The 22,083-nt window shown below is 46.5% G+C and overlaps 1 protein-coding gene across 4 annotated transcripts in view; it reads left to right on the top strand.

The window, feature by feature from the left end:
* The first annotated feature begins 17,043 nt into the window (after positions 1 to 17,043).
* The window catches only part of LOC142577907 (uncharacterized), a 108,212-nt gene continuing 103,172 nt past the window's right edge, over positions 17,044 to 22,083 (top strand). For all 4 annotated transcript variants that reach the window (XM_075687337.1, XM_075687336.1, XM_075687334.1 and 1 more), the window contains exons 1-2: positions 17,044 to 17,142; positions 17,280 to 17,398. In XM_075687337.1, the coding sequence (XP_075543452.1) occupies positions 17,046 to 17,142; positions 17,280 to 17,398 (216 nt within the window). In that variant the 5' untranslated portion in view covers positions 17,044 to 17,045. The remainder of the gene's footprint in view (positions 17,143 to 17,279; positions 17,399 to 22,083) is intronic.

The raw sequence follows: 22,083 nt of genomic DNA, 5'->3' as shown, positions 1-22,083 counted from the left end.
TGCATGCTTGCAGAGTCTCATTAATTACCCTCTACATTAAGAAAAGTATAAATTGCATTGAAATTTTGGCGCGAATAGCGTAATAAATGAAGCCACAGGCACAAAGACCGAACAAATCATCATCATCAGCCTGGTTACGCCCACTGCAGGGCAAAGGCCTCTCCCATACTTCTCCAACAACCCTGGTCATGTACTAATTGTGGCCATGTTGTCCCTGCAAACTTCTTAATCTCATCCGCCCACCTAACTTTCTGCCTCCCCCTGCTACGCTTCCCTTCCCTTGGAATCCAGTCCGTAACTCTTAATGACCATCGGTTATCTTCCCTCCTCATTACATGTCCTGCCCATGCCCATTTCTTTTTCTTGATTTCAACTAAGATGTAATTAACTCGCGTTTGTTCCCTCACCCAATCTGCTCTTTTCTTATCCCTTAACGTTACACCCATCATTTTTCTTTCCATAGCTCGTTGCGTCGTCCTCAATTTGAGTAGAACCCTTTTCGTAAGCCTCCAGGTTTCTGCCCCGTAGGTGAGTACTGGTAAGACACAGCTATTATATACTTTTCTCTTGAGGGATAATGGCAACCTGCTGATCATGATCTGAGAATGCCTGCCAAACGCACCCCAGCCCATTCTTATTCTTCTTATTATTTCAGTCTCATGATCCGGATCCGCCGTCACTACCTGCCCTAAGTAGATGTATTCCCTTACGACTTCCAGTGCCTCGCTGCCTATTGTAAATTGCTGTTCTGTCCCGAGACTGTTAAGCATTACTTTAGTTTTCTGCAGATTAATTTTTAGACCCACTCCACAACCCACAACCTAATCCACCTCTATAAACCTAATCCAGCTCCATGGTCCCTAATCCACATTAATGTACCCAAATCCATCCTAATCGGTCTTAATCAACCCTAATTCACCTTAATCCACATTATCGACCTCAATCTTCCTTTATCCACCTTAATCCTCCCTAATCCTTGTTCATGCACCCTAATCGGTCTTAATACCCTTCCATCAAGCCTTCATCTTAATCCACCGTAATCCGCCGTAATCCTCATCCACCCACCTTAATCTTTATTCGTGCATCTTAATTCTTAATGCACTCTAATCCACCTTAATCTTCTTTAATACCGTCTAATCAACCTTAATCCTCCCTAATCCACCTTATGTTAATCACTAATGATTCATTAATTAACTTGGGTAATTATTCTCATGTACAGGGGTGGACATGCTTTGGGTCACCTCTGGCCTTCCTTGGGTCACGTGATACTTCCAGTTTACAATGCGACCTTGAAATTGAGAGCTGAAGACTTTCGCCTAAAACTTAAAAAATACCTCAATGTTGACAAGCTAACGTTCATCACCTGCAATACCAATGGTATACTTGCCACTAATTTTGTCAGGGCGCAAAGCAGAATCTACAATGCTGCACTTCCGACTGAATAACAACAGTTAGCGACGTGCGAGGTGATGGAGCCGCCCCAGAATATTAGGCATACTGAGGACAACCGCAACAAAAACGCTGGTGAGCAGGCCAGAAAAATGTAAAAAAATGCAGCATTACGGGATGCTTTGCTACGAGCTATAAGAAAGACGCCTCAGCTCGCACAGAACGCTGTTCTTTGTCAAAACGGAGTTCTTTCGGCCAATGTCATGCAGCCACTGCTTGCTGCGCAAGCCGTTACGCTTTCCTTGTGGTATCATAAAAACGGCATAACCATCTTCAGGCTTCTTGCTGCTGTTATATGCGCAACATCCCGGCATAGCACTTGCACATAGAGCAGGAAACGCAGCGTACAACGTTCGCTACGCCGAGCTAAAGCGCCGAGCCAGCCGTGCTCAGGAGGAAAATGGCGCGAACGAAAAGGAAAAACACAAGCAAAACTCAAGATCCGCGCGTTTCCAAAGGCAGCGGCAGGGATCAGGCACGTACCCAGGATTTCTTTTCGGGGGGGGGGGGCGCACCACCTACATCATCATCATCATCATCATCATCATCATCATCATCATCATCATCATCATCATCATCATCATCATCATCATTATTATTATTATTATTACTATTATTATTATTATTATTATTATTATTATTATTATTATTATTATTATTATTATTATCTTCATCATCATCATCATGTTTTATGTCCACTGCAGGACGAAGGCCTCTCCCTGCGATCTCCAATTACCCCTGTCCTGCGCCAACCGATTCCAACGAGCGCCCGCGAATTTCCTAATTTCATCGCTCCACCTAGTGTTTTGTCGTCCTCAATGCGTTTTCCTTCTCTTGGTGCCCAATCTGTAACCCTAATGGTCCAATGGTTATCTAACCCGCGCATTACATGAACTGCCCAGCTACATTTTTTCCTCTTGATGTCAATTAGAATATCCTCTAACCCGTTCGCTCTCTGATCCAAACCGCTCTCTTTCTCTCTCTTAACGTTATGCCTAGCAATCTTCGTTCGATCGCTCTTTTCGCGGTCCTTAACTTGCTCTCAAGTCTCTGCCCCATATATGTCATCACTGGCAAAATGCACTGATCGTATGCACAACTTACCTTTCAGTAATAATGGTAAGCTTCCAGTCAGGAGCTGGCAATGTCTGCCGTATGTGATCCAACTTATTTTTATTCTTCTGTGAATTTCCTTCTCATGATCAGCGTTCCCTGTGATTAATTGACCTAGGTAACCGTACTCCTTAACAGTATCTAGTGGCCGACTGGCGATCCTGATCTCTTGTTCCTTTGCCCGGCTATTTATCATTATCTTCATCTTCTGCATAATAATATTCAAGCCCACTCTTACACTCTCACTGTTAAGGTCTCCAATCATTTGTTGTAACTCGTCTGCATTGTCCTTGAATGTCATCGGCAAACCGAAGGTTGCTGAGATATTTGCCGTCGATCTTTATTCCTAAGCTTTCCCAGTTTAATAGCTTGAATTCTTCTAAGCACGCAGTGAATAGCTTTGGAGAAATTGTGTCTCCCTGTCTGACCCCTTTCTCTATAGGTATCTCTCTGCTTTTCTTGTGTAGAATTACGGTAGATGTAGAACCTCTGTAGATATTCTTACGCGAAGGACGAGTCAGTAAGACGAGAAACTATTTACATATTATATTTACAACAACGGTTGCAGCGAAGACCGGTCAGATTCACAGCGCGAGCCCAGTTCGTTCTTCCTCCTCTTTTCTGGAGTGATGGCGCCCACGCACCTCGTTCAAACAAGCAAATACCACACGTATGTAGCAATATTTTCCAAGCTTTTTACGTAAGCGTTCTGTACTCCTTGAATACGTAGTGCCTCTATGACTGCTGGTATCTCTACTGAATCAAATGCATTTTCGTAATCTATATAAGCCACATAGAGAGGCTTATTGTACTCTGCAGATTTCACGATAACCTGATTGATGACATGGATGTGATCAATTGTAAGGTATCTCTTCCTGAAGCCAGCCTGTCCCCTTGGTTCGTAAAATCGAGTGTTGCACTTATTCTATTGGAGATTATTTTGGTAAATATTTTATATAATACTGGGAGCAAGCTAATGGTCCTATAATTTTTCAATTTTTTAACGTTTGCTTTTCTTGTGGATTAGTATAATGTCTGCATTCTTCCAGTTTTTTGGGACCCTTGCAGTCGATAGACACTTTGTATAAAGAGCCGCCAGTTTTCCAAGCATTATGTCGCCTCCATCTTTGATTAAATCGACTGTTATTCCACCTTCTCCTCCCGCTCTTCATCGTTTAACGTCTTGCAGGGCCCTTCTGACCTCATCGCTAGTTATAGGAGAGTTTCTGTATCCTTTTCATTACTGTTTCTAAGTGCGGTGTATCGTGACTCCTCTGGGTACTATATACAGGTCAGCTTAGAATTTTTCCGCTGCTTTTACTATATCTTCGAGGTTGCTGATGATATTATCCTTCTTATCTTTTAGTGCATACATCATGGTTTGTCCTATGCCAGGTTTCCTTTTTACTGATTTCAGGCTGCGTTCAGTTTTACGGCTTCTTCAGTCTTTCTCATGTTATAGTTTCGAATATCAGTTATTTTCGTCTTGTTGATCAGTTTTGACAGTTCCGCGAATTGCGTAGCGCTGTGCGGCCGCCAGTCCCTTACAACCGCGTAGAGCGCAGGATGCGATTCTAGACGTAGTGCGCTCACCGCGAAAGGTTAGAAAAACACCCACATAAGCACAGCAGAGAAGTGGCTACGTGAGGCGGTTCGACCGATAACTGTAGAAGCGTCATTCAAAACAAGTAATTCTTCTCCATTTCCGGCGGCGTTTTCTCTGCTTCCTTTCTAAATAAAAAGATGCTGATCCATAAAAATTCTCATAAACAACGTTTAACATTTTTATTATTCGCTTTTGCTTGCAGTTTGGTTGTTGCCTTGGCTCTCTCCCTTAGTAGATCGCTTAATTTCTCAACTCCTTGCGATTTTTGTTTCCAGTTCCCAATTTGGCACGAAAAGTGCTATAGAATTAGGGAAAGACAGACGAGGTAACGGGCGACAGTCATCTTGTTTATGGGTTTAAGGGTTATTGCAGGGTTTCATGATGGATGCTCTTTCACATTATTTTATTTCCCACCTTATCTAACCCATATCACGTGTATATGGTTCCGGGCATCTGCCAGCGTCGCGGCGAGCCGTAACTCAAGGAAATAATGAAGCAAAGGGAAAAGTTAAACGCAATTGGCGTTTTCTCTGGCCGCAACTCGTTCCATGAGAGTACAGACCATGCCTGAGTAACAGCCGCATCCCTCTCCTGGTCCCTGGATCAGCCTAAACAAAGAAGGTTGAACTAACAAAAGCAACAGCTATGCGCGTGACGGTTGAATAGATGGTGACAACTGAATGCATCTCGAGTTAATCGCGGGGGTGCGGAATCTATGAGAGAACTGGCCTTCACATTACAAGAGATGCCGACAACTACCGCCATCTAAAAGGAGTGAAAAAGGCAGCATAATGCTGACCGATGAACAGCTGCCAAGTCTCAACATTGATCTGGCGGCGCTTTAGGAATGTGTGAGGAGTGGTGGCGTGGGTGGGGAGGGGGGGGGTATGCCACATGATTTTGGGGGGGGGGGCCCGCTCCCCCCCTGGGTACGTGCCTGGCAGGGATACCAATCGTCGTGCAGAAAAACGGCCGCAAAACTGGTTGCCGCGGGGGAACACACAAGGGGCGAGGAGGAGGCGAGGTGGTCGTGCGGCCACGGCAGAGTTCAAAGAGTCGCTACTTTCAAATTCTCAAGGGACTTTAAACGCGGGGGGGGGGGGGGGGGAGGTGCAGGCGCCACTTGAGCTTGTTTGGAAGCTGCTTTCTTTGTGCGTATTTTGCGCCGGTTCAAAATGGCGTAGGTGAGGAGGAACCATGGAGGAAGAAAACTCAGGAGAGGCCCTCACGTCACTCTGTGTGAAGCTAAAGTGAAGCCGGAAGTTGGCGTTGCTCATGGCGTTGCCCCGCCTATCGGGCCAGTTCTCCTCTCTTGTTTACATTTCTCGCGAAACCACGTCGCGCTGCGCGCAACCGGGCTGCTAGGACGCGCGCGCTCCGCAGCAATACAAAACAATCGCGATGTCTCGGTTTCGGCCTGCGATAGCACGTTAGCATGATTCCGCCAAAGAGGGCAAAATTTCCCGAGGATATTCCTTCGCCCAATTGCCACTGCCGTGGCGCGGTACATTGCGTACAGCGCTGCATGCGCGTTCATTTCACGAACTTCCTCATATCCCACTTGGCCGCAGCAACATCCGGGAGAGCATGGTCGAGATAACGCAGCGCAACAAAACATGGAGACCAACGCAAACCTGCCCGCACGGCGTCTTTGCCACGGTTCGAAACCTACTGAGCAACACGTGTGAGCGCACAGAACCACAACAAAGCCACCATTGTAGCCCGAAAGGCGTAGCCGCTACAGCAAATAAATAAGAAAACAGCAACAAAAAGAGAACCTAGCAGGTCATTTCCTCCACACTTTTCTCCTAGCGCGCGGAGGGAGGAGGGCCTCTCCTCTGTTTCCTTCCTCCATGGGAGGAACCGACACTTTCGCGTCTTTCTGAAGGATGCGCCGGTGCCGCTGATTGGCCAGAGCACGCACGCCCCCCGAGCGCCTCGCTCCTATTGGCCTGGCGCCGTTTGGGTGCCAATTCTCGCGTGCCCGACAGGTTGGTCGCTCCCGTGTGCGCTGCGTGTTTCTCTCCGTGGTTTTCTTGCGCCGCTGTGCGCGTTTGTTCAGCCGCTCGCTTCTCGACAACGATCGATGAGGTGTCTTTTCGCCGCCCGAATAGCTGGAGCAGATCGTCGTCTGAAGACTACTGCGCGTCAAGCGTTCAGCAAGGCGCGAAAGCGCCCGTGGAATGCGCGACAGAAGACGGATAGGCATGCACCCGGAGTCGGCGGTTGCTGGTCTGCCTCAAGATTCTGCCGGATCGAGTTCCGAGCTGCAACTCGGTACGTCTAGCATCAACACTTAGTCCACCCACGCCTCGCGTGTTGGCAGACACCGTGTAGATACCGTTTTCTGCACGACCGAAGAGAGTAGCAAGCGCGCAGCGATCGCCGATAAGGTGAAACCGCGCCTGGCGTCGCAGTCTGCAACGGAGCGAAAGTTTGAGCTGCTGGGTGTTGACACGAAAGAGGACGTCAACGACAGCGGAACGGAATTTGCGATCGTGGATTTAACCGTGCTACAAGACTTTCTTGGACTTATGCCGTGTCCCATGTGCGGCAAGAAGACGCTGACGCTTTCGAAGGACCCCACCAAGGAGTACGGGCGCTGTGCCAAGCTTGTGCTGGAGTGCTTCACGTGTGGCATGCGCGAAAGGATCGCCGGAGGCTTCACATGTCCAACAAAGATCAGACAAACAGAAATGCTTTGACAAACAAGCTTGCAAAGAGGCACAAGCCAACAACAGACTCTGCCTGCAGTCCTGGGCTTTTATAGGTCTAGGCGTGACCTGTGCTGAATGCACAATTGTGTGAGTGTGTGAGAGATATACATATTTTGTATAAATCTGAATTCTGGGATTTTACGTTCCACAACCATGATATGATTGTGGATTAATTTTGACCACTTGGGAAGCGCTACAACACAAGCACTTGAACGTCTTTGCATTTCGGCTTCGTTGAAATGTGGCGAGCACCACTGATATTTGATTCAGATTTTTTGTTGTAGCCATAAACTTTGTGGAAAGGATATATTTTGTTGTGGCCATGAACTCTGCAACTTTATTTGCATAGGGATGCCATTTGTGTGCCTTCTGTCAAATAAGGAACTAAAATAGAAATGTGAGGCTCGTGGTGCTAGCTTTGTGGCATTGCTTTCAATGACTATGCATGATGTTGCAACCAATATCTGTGTTATTTTTGCACAATAGCCAAATGTATGTCATGAACTTCTTGCTGAAAGACAGGGCTAACAGTTATGCAATTCATATTGCCATATTATTAGGCCATTTAAAGTTACTGTGAACTGAAAGTTCAAATTCGTTTTTCTCAGCATCATTTTTTTTTTGGACATGTGCAACAAAACTGATGTAAACATTATTGCAATATTTTTGCTAATTCTCATTTGTATTTAGTGGCAATTAAAATTTAGCCGACAACTTTAGAAATAAATAAATAGCATCACAGGCTAGATCCATTCGCCACAAATATATTGATACCAAACATTTTGCTCGTACTTAGAAAGAATATATGAACATTCCCCCCCCCCCCCCCCCCCCGTAAGGCAGTGGTGTGGCGCACCACACACTGCCTTACGGGCGGGGAGGGAGGGGAACTGGGGGAACTGCACAGAAGCACATTTTTGTTTCAAATGCATAGGCATTTCTATGCTTGCCCGACGAGAAAAATGTCCTACCCTTCCGCCCTTGACGACCGCTTTCAAGATAAAGCCCACAGCAGCGAGCGATTGTATCTTCAAGCCGCCTGTAGCTTCAACGTCAACAAGGCGGCGAGAACACGGCGCTCGCGAAGCTCTCGGCATAATCCACAACCTGCGCCTTTCACAAGTCGCTTTCAAGACGTGGGCCCGCACGTTTCTCTTTAGCGTGCAGTGGCGGAAACGCAGCGCAGAGAGCGATTAGTAGTCAGGACTCTCTTTCCACATCGGAGATAGTTTTCAACATATGGCCCGCACAGTCATGCCATATACGCAGGCACCACCGGCGTACGTTTGATCACGGTTCATACTGGCTCGACGCAGGATGGATAAGGCGCTAATGAGCGATAACGGCTTATGATGATCAGAACATCATCAGCGCACTGGGCGCCGCCGCATGCATGCAGTACTTTGCTTGCGTCATCAATGCACCTTGCGCTGCCGTCCGCACCAGTTTGTGTCACCGCAGCGCTGTCGTTTGTTTGCACTGGCCTGAATCAAGTTTCATAACATTGATAATGACACCGTGGTGCATGCGTGGAGATGAGCAAGTGCCACAATGCTTACGCATACTTAGACAACTCCCTGAAAAGTTCCTGCATGAATTTTTTTCCTCATTCCGCCAGTGTGTTTGCGGTTGTAGCATCGTCGTGGTGTCTAACAGTCTTTGCTGCAGCGTGTCGTGCACGTTGATGTTATCAAAACGTCCACATTGTTATATCCGCAGAATTCTCCGATAGCGACACTGTTGCCACCGTCGCACCTTGCCAATCTTCGGATGTGAAATGGACCACGATGTGAAAGCGGATGACGGCCCTTCATCATCTGACGCGGCGCGTGCTTTGAGCGTCATGCGAGTTTCACACAGAAGCGGGGCCTCGTGGACAAACTCGCCCGCGGCCTTACCGAGTTCGAAGCTGTCGTGGCAACGCCACCACTGCGGCAAGTGAAGGTTGCCAATTTTTTCCTGCCTAACCACAAATAAAGCCTGCCTGTGTGTGTGCGTGTGAGAGCATCGTGACGCAGTTCTTTCCCGGCCGGTAAGTAGCTTTTAAACTGGCATTGGCGACTAATTTGTACATCGTTTCGTGCATCCCTAAACGTCGATCCCGGACGATTACGGCTTAATGAGGTTTGACTGTATCTTGATTTTCTAGGTATCTAAGTTACTGATAGCCTGCTAAATTATATTTATGCAATGCTGTATAGAGACTCCCGGGAATGTGCAGCACGTATTTTCTTGCCGAAAATTTGTAAGCATTGATGGGGGACCCGGCAGCGTTTTTAGTATTGCTAGTAGGTAGAGCGGGGCGTGGCACTTTTGACGGAGCTCGACGTTTCTGCGCAGGCGCGAGTAAGAGCGGGCGCGAGAGAGAAAATCTGGGGGCTTTTGCTCCTTGAGTATTTGACCCAGCCTGGGCACTATACGGAGGAGGTTTCTTAGGGCGCGTTGTATTTGTTTGTCCCCTATAGACACGCAGGCATTGCGGAGTGATGTGGAGTTGGTTCATACTCTCCGCCGCTGGCTGCCCGCGCGGTGATGCAGTGGGCGCGGACGCCGCTTCCATGGTGATCGCGGTGTCTGAAGGGACAATGTTCTGACTGGTGTTGTTTAAGTCGCGGGTCGCTTTTTTCGTCGCGACGATAGATCGGATTCTTTACAAGCACTGCTCCGGGAGGGCACATGTAACCGGCAAACGGAGGCCTCAGGAGATGCACCTGAGGTTTTTAAAAGCAGGCGGCGCAGGATCTCCGGGGCACCCAAGCGGCAGCGGAGGGATCAAAGCTGGAAGCAGGGCGGCCCGTGGGTTGGGGCCGCAGAGGCCGAAGCGTGCCAGGGGGTGTTCGCATAAAAAATTACTAAACTTTCAATCCAAGCATTCCAAAGTAGTAAAAAACGGAATTGCCATGTCGTGCCTTAAGTCTTCTCTCACCAGATCCTGCATGCATGCACCAAATGAGCGCCAGTTTTAATGCGCAGGTCCGACGCCTATTAGAAGCAGGTTATCCTAGTGTAGCAGTGGCCACTGTGGCTGAACGCCTAAAGAAGTCGGTTTCGAGGGGGACGGACGGGATTACAGAAAGCAGTAATAGCAAAAGAAGAGTAGTGGCTATTCCGTATATTCATTCAATGTCGCACAAGCTTAAAAAAGTTGCAAGTAGATATGATGTTAATGTTGCTTTCAATGCTCCCAATAAGCTAGGTAAGATAGGCGCTGCCGTTCAGAGGAAAAAAAACCACGTAAAAGGCAATAAAAAACGAACAGATATTTGTCCAGTGAAGCACAATAAAAACAACAGTTTTACTGACTGTCGTATGGGTGTGGTTTATAACATTCCCCTTAGCTGTGGCCAGTTCTACGTAGGGAAAAAAGGACGATGTATCAATCAAAAACTAATGGAACGTAAGAGGTCGTTAACCGGTGGATTACCTTCTAATCTTTCCTTACACTGCCAAGATTGCAACTTCACGCCAGAGTTATATGAATGCGCGATATTGTACAGGCATAAGAATGAAGATACGAGTTTTATGGTAGAGGTATGGTATTCTATAATGGCGGAAGTGCGTGCGTGAATCAGCCTTCGATTACTTTACATAAGGAAGAGAATAAATACCTTAACAGTTATGTCTCACGTAGACTGCACGCGTACCCGACTGACACGTGGTGTTACCATTCCTGAGCTTGCGCAGATGAGTTTTGTGTCTTCTTTCTTTTTCGCCTCAGTGATCCATTCAGTTGATAGTCGGCGTTCGTGTTGTGCACTTCTCTTCTCTTGTGTCCTGTCTGCACGCCTCACTTCTTGTTTGCATAATGAATCCTTCCAGGTGGCGCTCACGTCTCTTTGAAGCGTGAAAATCAAAACATAATGCTAATATAACTTATGAGGCACTGGAGAAGCACACAAAGGCAAACCAAGCGCAGATCTTAAAAGCAACGTTATTCAATTCCTAAATTCCTAAATCGCAGTACGTGTCGTGCATAGTTATGAAGTTTATTAGGGAATTTGTGTTAATTGTTTTAATATGTGCTTTGATGTCTCCTTCCAGTAATGTCCGCCTCTTCGAATATTCCAGCTCAAGGACGAGAATTACGCTATCTGCAACAGGCATTATGTTAAAACGTTCCAGAAAGCTTAGATATGATGACCCCGTATATGTGCCATCCAGGATACATACCATGCCTATACAGATGACACTAGTTCAACACAATCGTCTACTTCAGCAAGAGTTATACCGTACTTCAATAACGAACAATCTTCTCGTGCAACATCGTCAACAATTACCGGCTTAACTATTCGCTATCTTATGCGCGAGAATATTTATAACTTCCTTAAGAGAGGCGCGAAAGAGGATAGTTTTCATCGCCTCCCAGGCGGCGCTCACGTCTCTTTGAAGCGGGAAAATGAAACATATAACGCTAATATAATTTATGATGAAATCGAGAAGCACAGAAAGGCAAACCAAACGCAGATCTTAGAAGCAACATAATTCAAGATATGCAAAACGACGTGGTTCGACCAATATTGCAAGAGTTCGGACCTGATTTATATTGAACCGCTTATTGAATTCAACATTTCATTACCGTTAGATAGAAACATAGGAAGACTTAGTAGTGGGATAACAGCTGTGCACCGCCTACACAAAACACTCTTTATACACAGAATTGTCCGATCTTAAATTCCTCAGTGTGATTGTGGCTTTCTTGACGAAGACAAATGTCACGTTCTACTAGAATGCCCGCACCACGACATACCAAGACGCTGACTTAAATCGTCATTACCGGCTTCACAGCATGACCCTTTCAATTTGAAGAAACTATATATTACGACCATGACCATGAAAAGCTATGCAGATGTGCGCTTTAATAGAATTAAACACATTTCCGCAAGACAGCGCCGTTATTGGCTGTTATTAATTAAGGCATGGAAGAAATGTTTTTGAGAGAGTTATTTATTTTTATTGGCAAGGTATACATATGATACTATCGTAGTTAGAATCGTTGCTTGAGTGTTTATTTGTTGTGTTACACCGCTGTTCGCATTATTGCTTTAAGTGCGTCTTTGCAACCTCGTCTTGTTATTTTGACTTCCATGTGACAATACAACATTGTTGTAACTATGTTGTATATTATTATCTGCTGTGTGTTGCTACTGTACGATGTATGTATCACATCCAAGGCCCAAGCAGTAGCTGACGCTGCCTTCGTGCGCCAACATCTCCTTATATCATGCCAATAAAAAAAAGAACGAAAAAAAACGACGCATGGCCAGAGGCCTCTAAGCTTGCGTAGAGATATTGAGGAGACAATATCAGAATATACGGTTATTATTTCACTCGACGACAAAGATAGTAAATCAGTGTTAGTAACGACCTCTGATGACGAGCAAAACACGATGACCCTTCGTGGTCAATCACTTCCTTTTTACCCGAGAACCGCGCACAGGCACGAAATTATTTTTCAATTTTCAAGTTTTCCCTACACGCCAACTCGAATCTCTGGGTACCTGCCATTGATTATGCACAGCTCTTCGTGATAATCTCCATGATATATAACACAGTATATCACGACTCACACGCCCACGTCAACATAGATGGCCAATCGCATTAACGTCTCCACACATCTCCAAATGATGGATGCGTCACCAGTATTTTTTTAAAGACAAGCTTTCTTTGCCCCTTCCTTCTACTTTCCCTCTACTGCTGCTTCTGTATGGCACACAACGTCAAGGCATGGGGAGGGGGGGGAGGCGGGTTGACAGCATGTGTACATTACAGGAGCGTGGCAGGGAGGAAAGGCGACGTGAAAAACTCGTTTGTATCTTTTCACTTTGTCGAATGTGCACATGTGCCCTCAGCGTCGCCACAATAGCCGCTTGACAGCTGTAATTATCAGCGATCCCGCCGCAAAAGCATTGAAATCATTGGCGGCGCTTACCTTTCTGCTATCGTGAAAGTCGAGAGCGACGCGAGATGGAATGCTGGAGAGGAGAATAGTTAGAAACGACGCTGTCGCTATATTACCGGTGTTTGCGACAACATGGTCTACATACGTGCAAGGTGTGTCCCGCAGACAAACGCCATGAACCCCATTTACATGACGTGGAGCTCATGTTCACTAGCCGTTAATTTTGTTGAGTGATGCGATCTCTCGATGGTTTTTTTTTTCTACCCTTGCCGCAATGCTGCTTATGTACCTGACTAATAAGCACCCGTCGTTAGTGCAGACTTATATCAAACAAATCCGCACGGTGCAATCTCTGCATATGTCGTTGTGATTTTACTGACGATGAATACATGTAACATCGCCGATTAAGTGCAGTCGAAGTTGCCTCAAGAAGAGTAATTGCCAATTTATTGGTGGAAACGCGTACACTATATAGCCAACGAGGTCACCAAACACACAGGTTGATAAAAGCGCGCGTTAGTGCTGTACCTCCGATGCAATTCTGCTGCATACGCCGATGAACTACCGTTCCCGCTGCAGTTTGTGCAATTTTATATTCCCCAAGGGAGCTGCTTCGAAACGTACAAAGCTAAAGACTGACTAACTTTTCAGTACTTTTCTTATATTACTAGAGAGAGCTGCCACGCGATATATTTAAAGGCCAGTCAAAGTAGATGAGCGCTGGTGGCAAGGCCCGGTTTAGTCGTCTGCAGCGTAACTATAAGAAAGAATTCAGTTGAGTACAAAACTGGCATGCAAGAAGGGACTACGTTGTGAAACAAACAAATCACAGATGACTGGGCGTGTTAAGCTTGCATAGGCAGCATCGAGGTGTGATGACTTCCCATTCCCAAACGGGACGCGAACTTCTCAGCGAGAAATGGAAGAAAAATACCATATGCAGCAGCTATTAGCAATTCTCCCCCTGAACTACCTATTTTCTAAACACATTTCCAAAAAAGCAAACAATATGTAAGAAGCCCTCGGGCGAAAAAAATAACGATAAGACATTCCGATAAGACACAGCGTGATTTATACCCTTTACAAACAAAGCAGGGTGAAAACTTCGCAGCTCAAAAGAATCGACAAGAGTTATGCATGGAGCAACTAGCAACAGTTAAACATGTGCGAAGCCACGCATAAAATAGGTGTAAAAACATGAAGTGCACCACAGCTGGCGCGAGGATTTACCGCGCCACTATTTACCGAAACCAACAATTTCAGTTCTTGCAAACTTCGGTAGCTTTAACATACAACCCAATGCGCTCGTGCAGTCGTGCTGCCTAGCTAGCGCAACGCGGCAAAGAAGCGAAAAACAGCAATTCCGAAATTTAGCGAAATGCCTTTAAACCTCATGCTGAACTGCAGACGAACTTTGTTGCTCACGCGTCTAACTATGATCGAGTGGGAAAAAACACCGACGAGACAAAGGAAAGGATGAGAACAAGAAATTTCCCTTCGAAGCGACGATCCATTTTTGCTACCGTTGCTCCCGCTGATGAGGCTTTGCGGGGAATAATTAGAACCGTATCGCCGGCACGTTTTTAGCGGTATTTGAGCCCCCCACCCTGCAACAATTCTTCTTCGACATTCCCTGAAGCTTTGGCCACCCAACACGTGCGAATGGTGTTGTTTATCTTGCTCTGAAAACGTGAATAAGACGGAGAAGCACGATCAACGACACAACAAACTACGGTGCGCGCCAGGCTCCTCTCCCGCGTGTTCTGCGCAAAGCCGCCACCAGTGGCGCGTCCGTCGGCGTGCACGGCGCCTATAACTTTATATTTATGCCACGATGCGATGTGCAATGTGACGCAACGACTATGTTCAAGCCTGTCACATGTTATAAAGTATGGCGCACAACAACCTTGAAGCAAACGCCTCCCCCTGTGTGTTCTGTGTGATACGCAAACAGTTAGCAGTGGCGCACGTAAGATAACGCTTACCATGAACTCACCACTTTTGTATTGAACAAAACGTTGAAGAAATTAAACATGCGCCGTTAACATCACCGCTAATTATCGTCAATCAAATCAAACAGCACAGAAAACTTCGCTTAAATCGAATCCCACAGTAGGGGGGGGGGATCCGCATTATTTTTAACACCCCAGTAAAATGCTCTAGGCAGCATATCAAAGAAAGTGGATGAAGTAACCACTTTCTCATGTTCCTTTTGGAAAAAACTGTTTTTGTTTAACTAAACACAACGATGAAGATATTAAGGATGCGGGCGGCTAGCACCAGCGCGGAAGACTCGTTCTTGTTATCCACGACTTCGGGTACACTTTTATTGTTCACCCCTTTTTTTCTTTATTTTATTTTTTCTTTACGATTTACTTAATTTATTCCCGTCCCCTCTATTGCATGGGAGAAGCAAGCGAAGGGTGGTGAGGCCTCGTTAATTCACTGCGTCGGTTCTACCCATTTTCTCCCTCCCCTCACCCTCCTCTCTTACAGTCTATCTAGCTTCCCTCTGGCCTTTCGCATTCGTAAAAAAGGCAGGCGCTGCTTTTGCGAGAGATCACGGTGAATTACAGCTGTCAAACGCTAATGGGGTATACCATCTCTCCCGGGGAGCTCGAGATGGTATTTTGCACATTGGATACGGTGCATAGTTCAAAAGCGTTTCTCGCGTCTCCTTTATTCTCTGCCATGCAACCTATTTCCGGGAATATACGCTCTCTGAACCACCTTGACTCAGCCTGCAATACAGCAGCCCATTGACCTTGAAGTGTCTTTTAGCACCGGTCATACCTTCTCCAAATTGAGAAGGGGGGGGGGAGGGGGTACATGTTCGTCCAGTATGTCAGAGCAAAGGAAAACTTCGACACAAGTTTTTCGGCCTCTTGCGGTTCGAGGGAGAGGAGAAAATCGTAAAACGAGGACACGCCTATGTTGAAGAGCCAACTAAGCTGACCGATCACACGTAGTGGGTTGAGTTATACACCCATGGGCACCAATGCAAATCAAACCCGTCAGTGCGCACGTGCTAAATACTTTCAAGGTCGTCATCATAGTCAAAAAAGATACGCGCCGGCCTTCTGGAGTAGCACACTTCTCGAGCATGTCATAAAAGAAGTCGCTGCACAGCAAACGGCAGCTACTCGACCATCGCAGATCTACTGAAGTCGCGCTCCCTAGGATACACTCCGCCAACTCCGCTTGTGCCTCGAGGATGGCGTCATCGGGCCGTGCTTCTACCTCCGCTGCTGCTGGACTCGACCCTAGTCTGTACGGCTACGCCATGCTTATGGGAGTCGGTTGCAAGCTGCCGACGAGCACCAGCAGCAGCGACGATAGCAGCAGTAGTAGCAGCGACGACAGCAGCAGTAGCAGCTCTTCCAGCAGTGACAGCGGAAACAGCGACGTCGCGCCGGCCGGCCCGTCCCAGTCAAAGGACATCGAAAGCGTGCCGTCCACTTCCAGCTCCGCAGCCGTCGTCGTTAGGAGCGAGCCACAGATCTGGATTCAGCCAAACCTCGTCCGCCCGGCGGACTTTCCTAGTGACCACGCGGACATGGTTCACGACTGGAGCGAATGGCCCCAGTTCCCTCCCAAAAAGAACGCGAATCAGCATCGGGAGATCGTGGAGAGTCTGCCGGCCAAGCTTCCCCATGTCACCCTCGTCAACCAGCACGAGTTCCTGCTGTCTAGGATGGAACTGCTGATACACACACAGGGCAGGCGAGTGTTTTTTACAGCCAACGTGTTTTCTCGCCGTAGTGCACGGGGGTGATCTCAAAACGGTTCGCTTTCAGAAGCGTTGCAATATCGCACTCCACAGGGCAGCGTGCTGGCTTCCGTTGTTGGCATGAGCGTTCCGAGCACGCATTAGCGTCCCTGCCGAGAAGCCTCACATGCCACATCGTGGTGTACATGCTGGTCTGAAAAAAGAAACAGTGAACAGTAATGACGCGAACGATAATCCCTCTCATTTTGCGAAGGCATCCCTGCAGTTTAAACCGATTCAGCAGTGCTGAGAGCAAGCTGGTTGAGTCGCCCATGTTCGTGCCTACAGGCAGCGCATAATTCAGATACTAGGAACAAGCACCAATGCGGTGACCCACGTATATTGCTTTCTGCTCATGTCTTTCTCACTATGGCATCGTGCAATCATCACGTTTTAGCTGCTCGTTTCGACACATGCTTGCGTATCCATCGCGTGACAATGGTGTTCGCCAAAAATGACCGTGCCTCGACTATCTCCCTCGCATGCAGGTTCATGAAGCCAGCGCCTGTGTTTCGGATTACAAACTTGGTGGATCACTGGCAGTACAAGGCCTGGCTCACCTTCACGGATTCCACTGCGCACCAATGCGGTCAGTCTGAGCCGGACGCTATCGTCGTCGGCCTTATCGCCGCCTCCCGAGAAAGGCGTTTTTCTTTACATTTTTGTGTTTGTCTATTTGTGGCGAAGCGAATTTAAGCCCTAAAGTGTATCCTTGCACTTGTGCAGTTGGTCAGTACTGCCACCCGGATTCACCGCGGCCCGGTTTCTGGTTGTACGGCCGGGTGCTGTCGTTTTCCAAGCTCAAGCTCTTCTCCAACGAGAAAAATATCCCGAACCCGCCTCCGGTAAGAGTTCGTTCGCCACTTCCCCATTTTAGTCGCGCTTGCTAGTTAGGTCGCCGTTCGTAAGGTGCACAATACTTAGCGAGTTTGAAGAAGCCTACGCTTTGCACTAACACCCTGGTCAGAAGGCCCTCGGTTTTACCTAGCTCTACTGCCGTAAATATTCAGTTCTAGTGCTGTGTGCGATCGTTCAAAACTGGCCCAGCGACATTTGGGGAATCCGTCAACAAGACATGACGGCGCGGTTGCTACAAGTTGTTACCGTACTGACCTGTACGATTTTTTGTTAGCCCAGGGAGGAACGTGGTCTTATATTTATACTCGTCGCTATACCTGGGGACCCGCCGTGGTTGCTCAGTGGCTATGGTGTTGGGCTGCTGAGCACGAGGTCGCGGGATCGAATCCCGGCCCCGGCGGCCGCATTTCGATGGGGGCGAAATGCGAAAACACCCGTGTGCTTAGATTTAGGTGCACGTTAAAGAACCCCAGGTGGTCAAAATTTCCGGAGTCCTCCACTACGGCGTGCCTCATAATCAGAAAGTGGTTTTGGCACGTAAAAACCCCAAATATTATTAATTATACCTGGGGGAGGGGGCTATTCTACAAGTGACCGCCTAGTCGACATTTCCATTTCGTCTGCTGCTGAATTGGCTAGAGCCGCCTGTTTCCTTCTGACGCGCACTGCAGCCCAGCTATACAGAACTTTAGCAGTGGGCGAAATGGACATGACCGTTCGGTGGACCCTTACAGAATACCCCCCTCCCCCCTTCCTGATTTCTGGCTGGTCACTATATGTTGTTTAAGAAAAAATGCGGCACACATGACCAAATGCCCCAAGGAGAAGGAACTCTGATTACGGTAATTTTCGCTGTTATAGAATATGGCTTAATTAACGGACGCCGTGACGTAAAAAATAGGTTGAACGGTGTACGGAACTCACGTCGAGTTGTCGGAGCTTGTCTGATAGTTACCTTGTTACTTGCAACGCCTCCTTGCACCTAACGCATGTATCCCTGAGAGATAAGGAGCAAGGACCAATGCGTGCTATATACTTATCTTCATTCAAGGGACCAAAGACGGTCTTTTGTTGATTTCAGTAAGCTGTAGCTCTTTGGCATATTCTGTTCTCCACCCTGCTTTGTTTCTTCAAAGGGAGTCGGAAACGGTAGTGATGTTGCAATAGCCTCATACCGTTTTGTGGGACCAACGCATGCCTATCCTAAGGAGGCCTGCGCACCCTTCCGAAAAGAGAAATACGCAACTGTATGTCCCGTGGATAGAAATTCCTTGCTTGGAAGGAAGGCCCACTTCAATCTCTTGCCGCAATGACATTGGACGAGGTTCTGCACTAGAGCGCACCGACCAAGGTGTATTGTTTATCCGTAGGGCGGAGAAGCGCGCTTTGATGAACTTTTTTTTCCGAAGGCTCGAAGTGGTCTCTAAACACCTCCCCTGGAAATTTGACCAACGCGATGGTATATGCGTGCGAGGAATTGGGTGAATACTAATCCGAAAGACTTCCCTGAAATTCCTCCTCGACTTCTTTGTATACGTGGTGCGCTTATGGTCATCATTCGCGAACAGGACGGGGGCAACCACATGTATATCGAAGTCGTCCTTGCCCGACGCGACAACAGCGTCGTCTGCTACGGCGGGCACCATTTTCCACAGCGCGCTGACGCGGAACGCTTTATTTGGGCATACATACGTTTCTGCATGGAGTAACCGCCACTGAAGAGTCCTCAGAATATACAGTGCGTCAGTTATTGCTGCTATTTTTCCCAATGTCCCACTGTAAACACGCGTACTAACAAAATGTAAACTTTACTTTGCATATAATATTTCCCCGACCTTTAGTTTGATTACAAACCAGATAAAAAAAAAAGCAGGACATGCTGTCGTATAAAAATTCCTAGCGACATTTTTTAGACTGTCTTTAGACTATTGTTACTAGAACCTACCAACTGTCAATTGAAATACTACCAGCTGTCTTTATAAATGCTAACAACGCTCTAGTAACACCCTAGACACAATTGGCCACCAACTCCCAATAGAAACGTGTTCATAGTATGTATTTAGGCTTCCTACCAACTTCATATGAACATTTGTCTTTGTTCACTCTAGTAACATTCTTTCAAAAGAAGAATGTTCATATATTTTCGGCCAACTTCCCACCAACCACCTATTAACATTCTTCCAATTGAAGAATGTTTGTAAACGTTCTTGCCAACTTCCTACCAATCCCCTATTAACAGGCCTTCTTTATACGACATATTAACATTGTTCCAATTGAACCATGTTTGTAAACATTCTGCCAACTTTCTACCAATCACCTATTCACATTTGTCTTTATACACCCTAGTATCATCCTATCAAGAAGTGGCCACGGTACTTCAATTGAAGCATGTTCAGATATGATCTGTAAACATTCTACTAACCATCCACCAACACAAGTCTTTAGGCTCTGTTGTAATACTCTGGCAATATTTTACTTACATGTGCATATGTACTTGCTACTGACGTGTTACTACCCCTCTAGTAACATTTGTCCCACATACGACCTAGTAGCGTAGTGTAAAAATTTGTCAGTATGTGTGAGCATGTTGGTAAAAGGCAGTATGCAACGTAGAAGGTGCATGTACATGGAAAACAAATGTAAGTTTGCACTGAAAGAAGTTTATTCACACAAAAATATTTACACAGTATTGTGAGAGAGGTAATACAGAAACTAATAAAAAATAATAAATGATTAGTGACTTAGTTATTACGGCACGGCAGCTGTCGCATAATCTCTAGCAAGCATCGATTATAATGTATTTTTACATTCAGAGCTGATGTCTCTCAGAATGTTTGCAGGGTGATGCCTGCACAGAAACAAAATGGTCAGCGTTAACATCATGCTCAGGTTCGCACATGACAGACATAGAACAGCTTTTTAACAAGGTTCACATGAAGTCTAAAGTTGTAACCGTCATCCCTGTTTACTTGCAGAGGAGATAGCAAGGATGGGGCACATGTTGCAATGCATATCCTTTGCTGCGTTGTATTTTCTACGTGTTAATAAAATTAGGAAAGTGTGCAAGGTTGTTTCCGGAAAAAAGGGAACAGCCTAAAGCTATTGTTATAGCCTCCAATGTTGTGGCCTGAATAAATTCAGTTTCTCAAAATGTTTTCTTATCCAATTATCTGCATAAATAATTTGCTCCCTCAAAAAGTCAATTACATGGTTTATTCCTGGTGAAATTTGTAGCGCACACAATATACACGGACGCAGAGAAGGTGGGCGCGCGAGCGCTTACTCACAACTGTTTATTTTTGGAAAGAGAACGTGAAAGCGCCAGCCAGCTGCACCGAGCATGTGCAAAACTTGTCCGTGCCATCTATTTTTACATAAACAGATTGCAGTGCTTGACGCAGTATTCAAGAATACGAATTCTTTGTCAGTGATAGCAACCAATGGCTGACTGACGCATTTTTAAGCACGCCTTATTATATGGAACGCTTCTGTAATTTGACGTGTTCGTTTATTTTTACTCGAAAACAAAATATCAGTGTCAAAAAATACCGGTTCACAATGACATAGGTTGCAGTGGTTAGACAAGTGCGAACAATTTTCTTTCACATTCGCACTTGTCTAACCAGTGCAGCCTATGTCATTGTGAACCGGTTCGCTGAAACGTATGTCATTGTGAACCGTGAAATTGTACGTTCAATATTCGACTATCTCTCATCCTGTACAGCCAGAGTAGGAAAGAGCAAAGAATGAGTTCATGATCAGACAATATTTACGAGACATTAGGTCATTGCGAATGCTGTGAAAACGAAGTATTTGTACGCTTCGTGTTTATAGCAACTTCAAGCGAACCGCATGACGCGGTATAGTTCAAGTATGTAAGAAAATCGTTCTTAAAACATTTCACGTCGTTACTGTTCGCGCCATAATAACCTGCCAAAATGCAGCATAAGAAACTGAAATAAAATAACATCAAAATAATATGTTCTTTTCTGTCATTCTTCATAAACATATCTTTTATTATAATTTGGAGACAGATAAAACTTCAACGCAGTGCTGTCTTGAGGAACCGCTGTTCGCTATTTGTGCAGTGTGCAGTTTAAAACACGGACAGTGCCAATATTAAATTGCCTCACACGACACTGCATCGCGGCTGGCAGAGAAGCTGCAGAAACGTTCACATCACGGAACGAAGAAAGCACCGTGGGCTTCGCAAACACGTTGCTGGTTGGCTTGGAACGATGAATTAGGCACAACACAGCATAAAGCATAAACAGCAGCAAAAACAGCTAGATTGCTGCTACAATGCGCGACGAAGCACCTACATCGTTCCGACCGTACCATGCCGGCGTCGCAAAGGAACTGATTGCGATTATTCGTGATTTGGGAGAGGGCATGTACGCCTAATTCTTCAGCACAGAATTAAGCGTACTTTTCTTCTCCCAAATCACGAAGAATCGCCGTCAGTTCCTTTGCGACGCCGGCGTGGTACGGTCGATTGGGACGGTCTCCTTCTTTGCCTCGACTCGGACCACTGTCAAATTTGTACGCATGCGCGAGATAGGCATGTGACATTCTTTCCATCCATCTGCTTCGCCTTGACCGCCGCGGAACTAAAGCCCCGTTTTACGCCGAAACATGCGCCCCTCCCTCCCACCTTGCGATGGTTGACTCA

The sequence above is a fragment of the Dermacentor variabilis genome, chromosome 4, assembly GCF_050947875.1.
Source record: "Dermacentor variabilis isolate Ectoservices chromosome 4, ASM5094787v1, whole genome shotgun sequence".
NCBI lineage: Eukaryota > Metazoa > Arthropoda > Arachnida > Ixodida > Ixodidae > Dermacentor > Dermacentor variabilis.
This window is presented reverse-complemented; position numbering and strand designations above follow the sequence as displayed.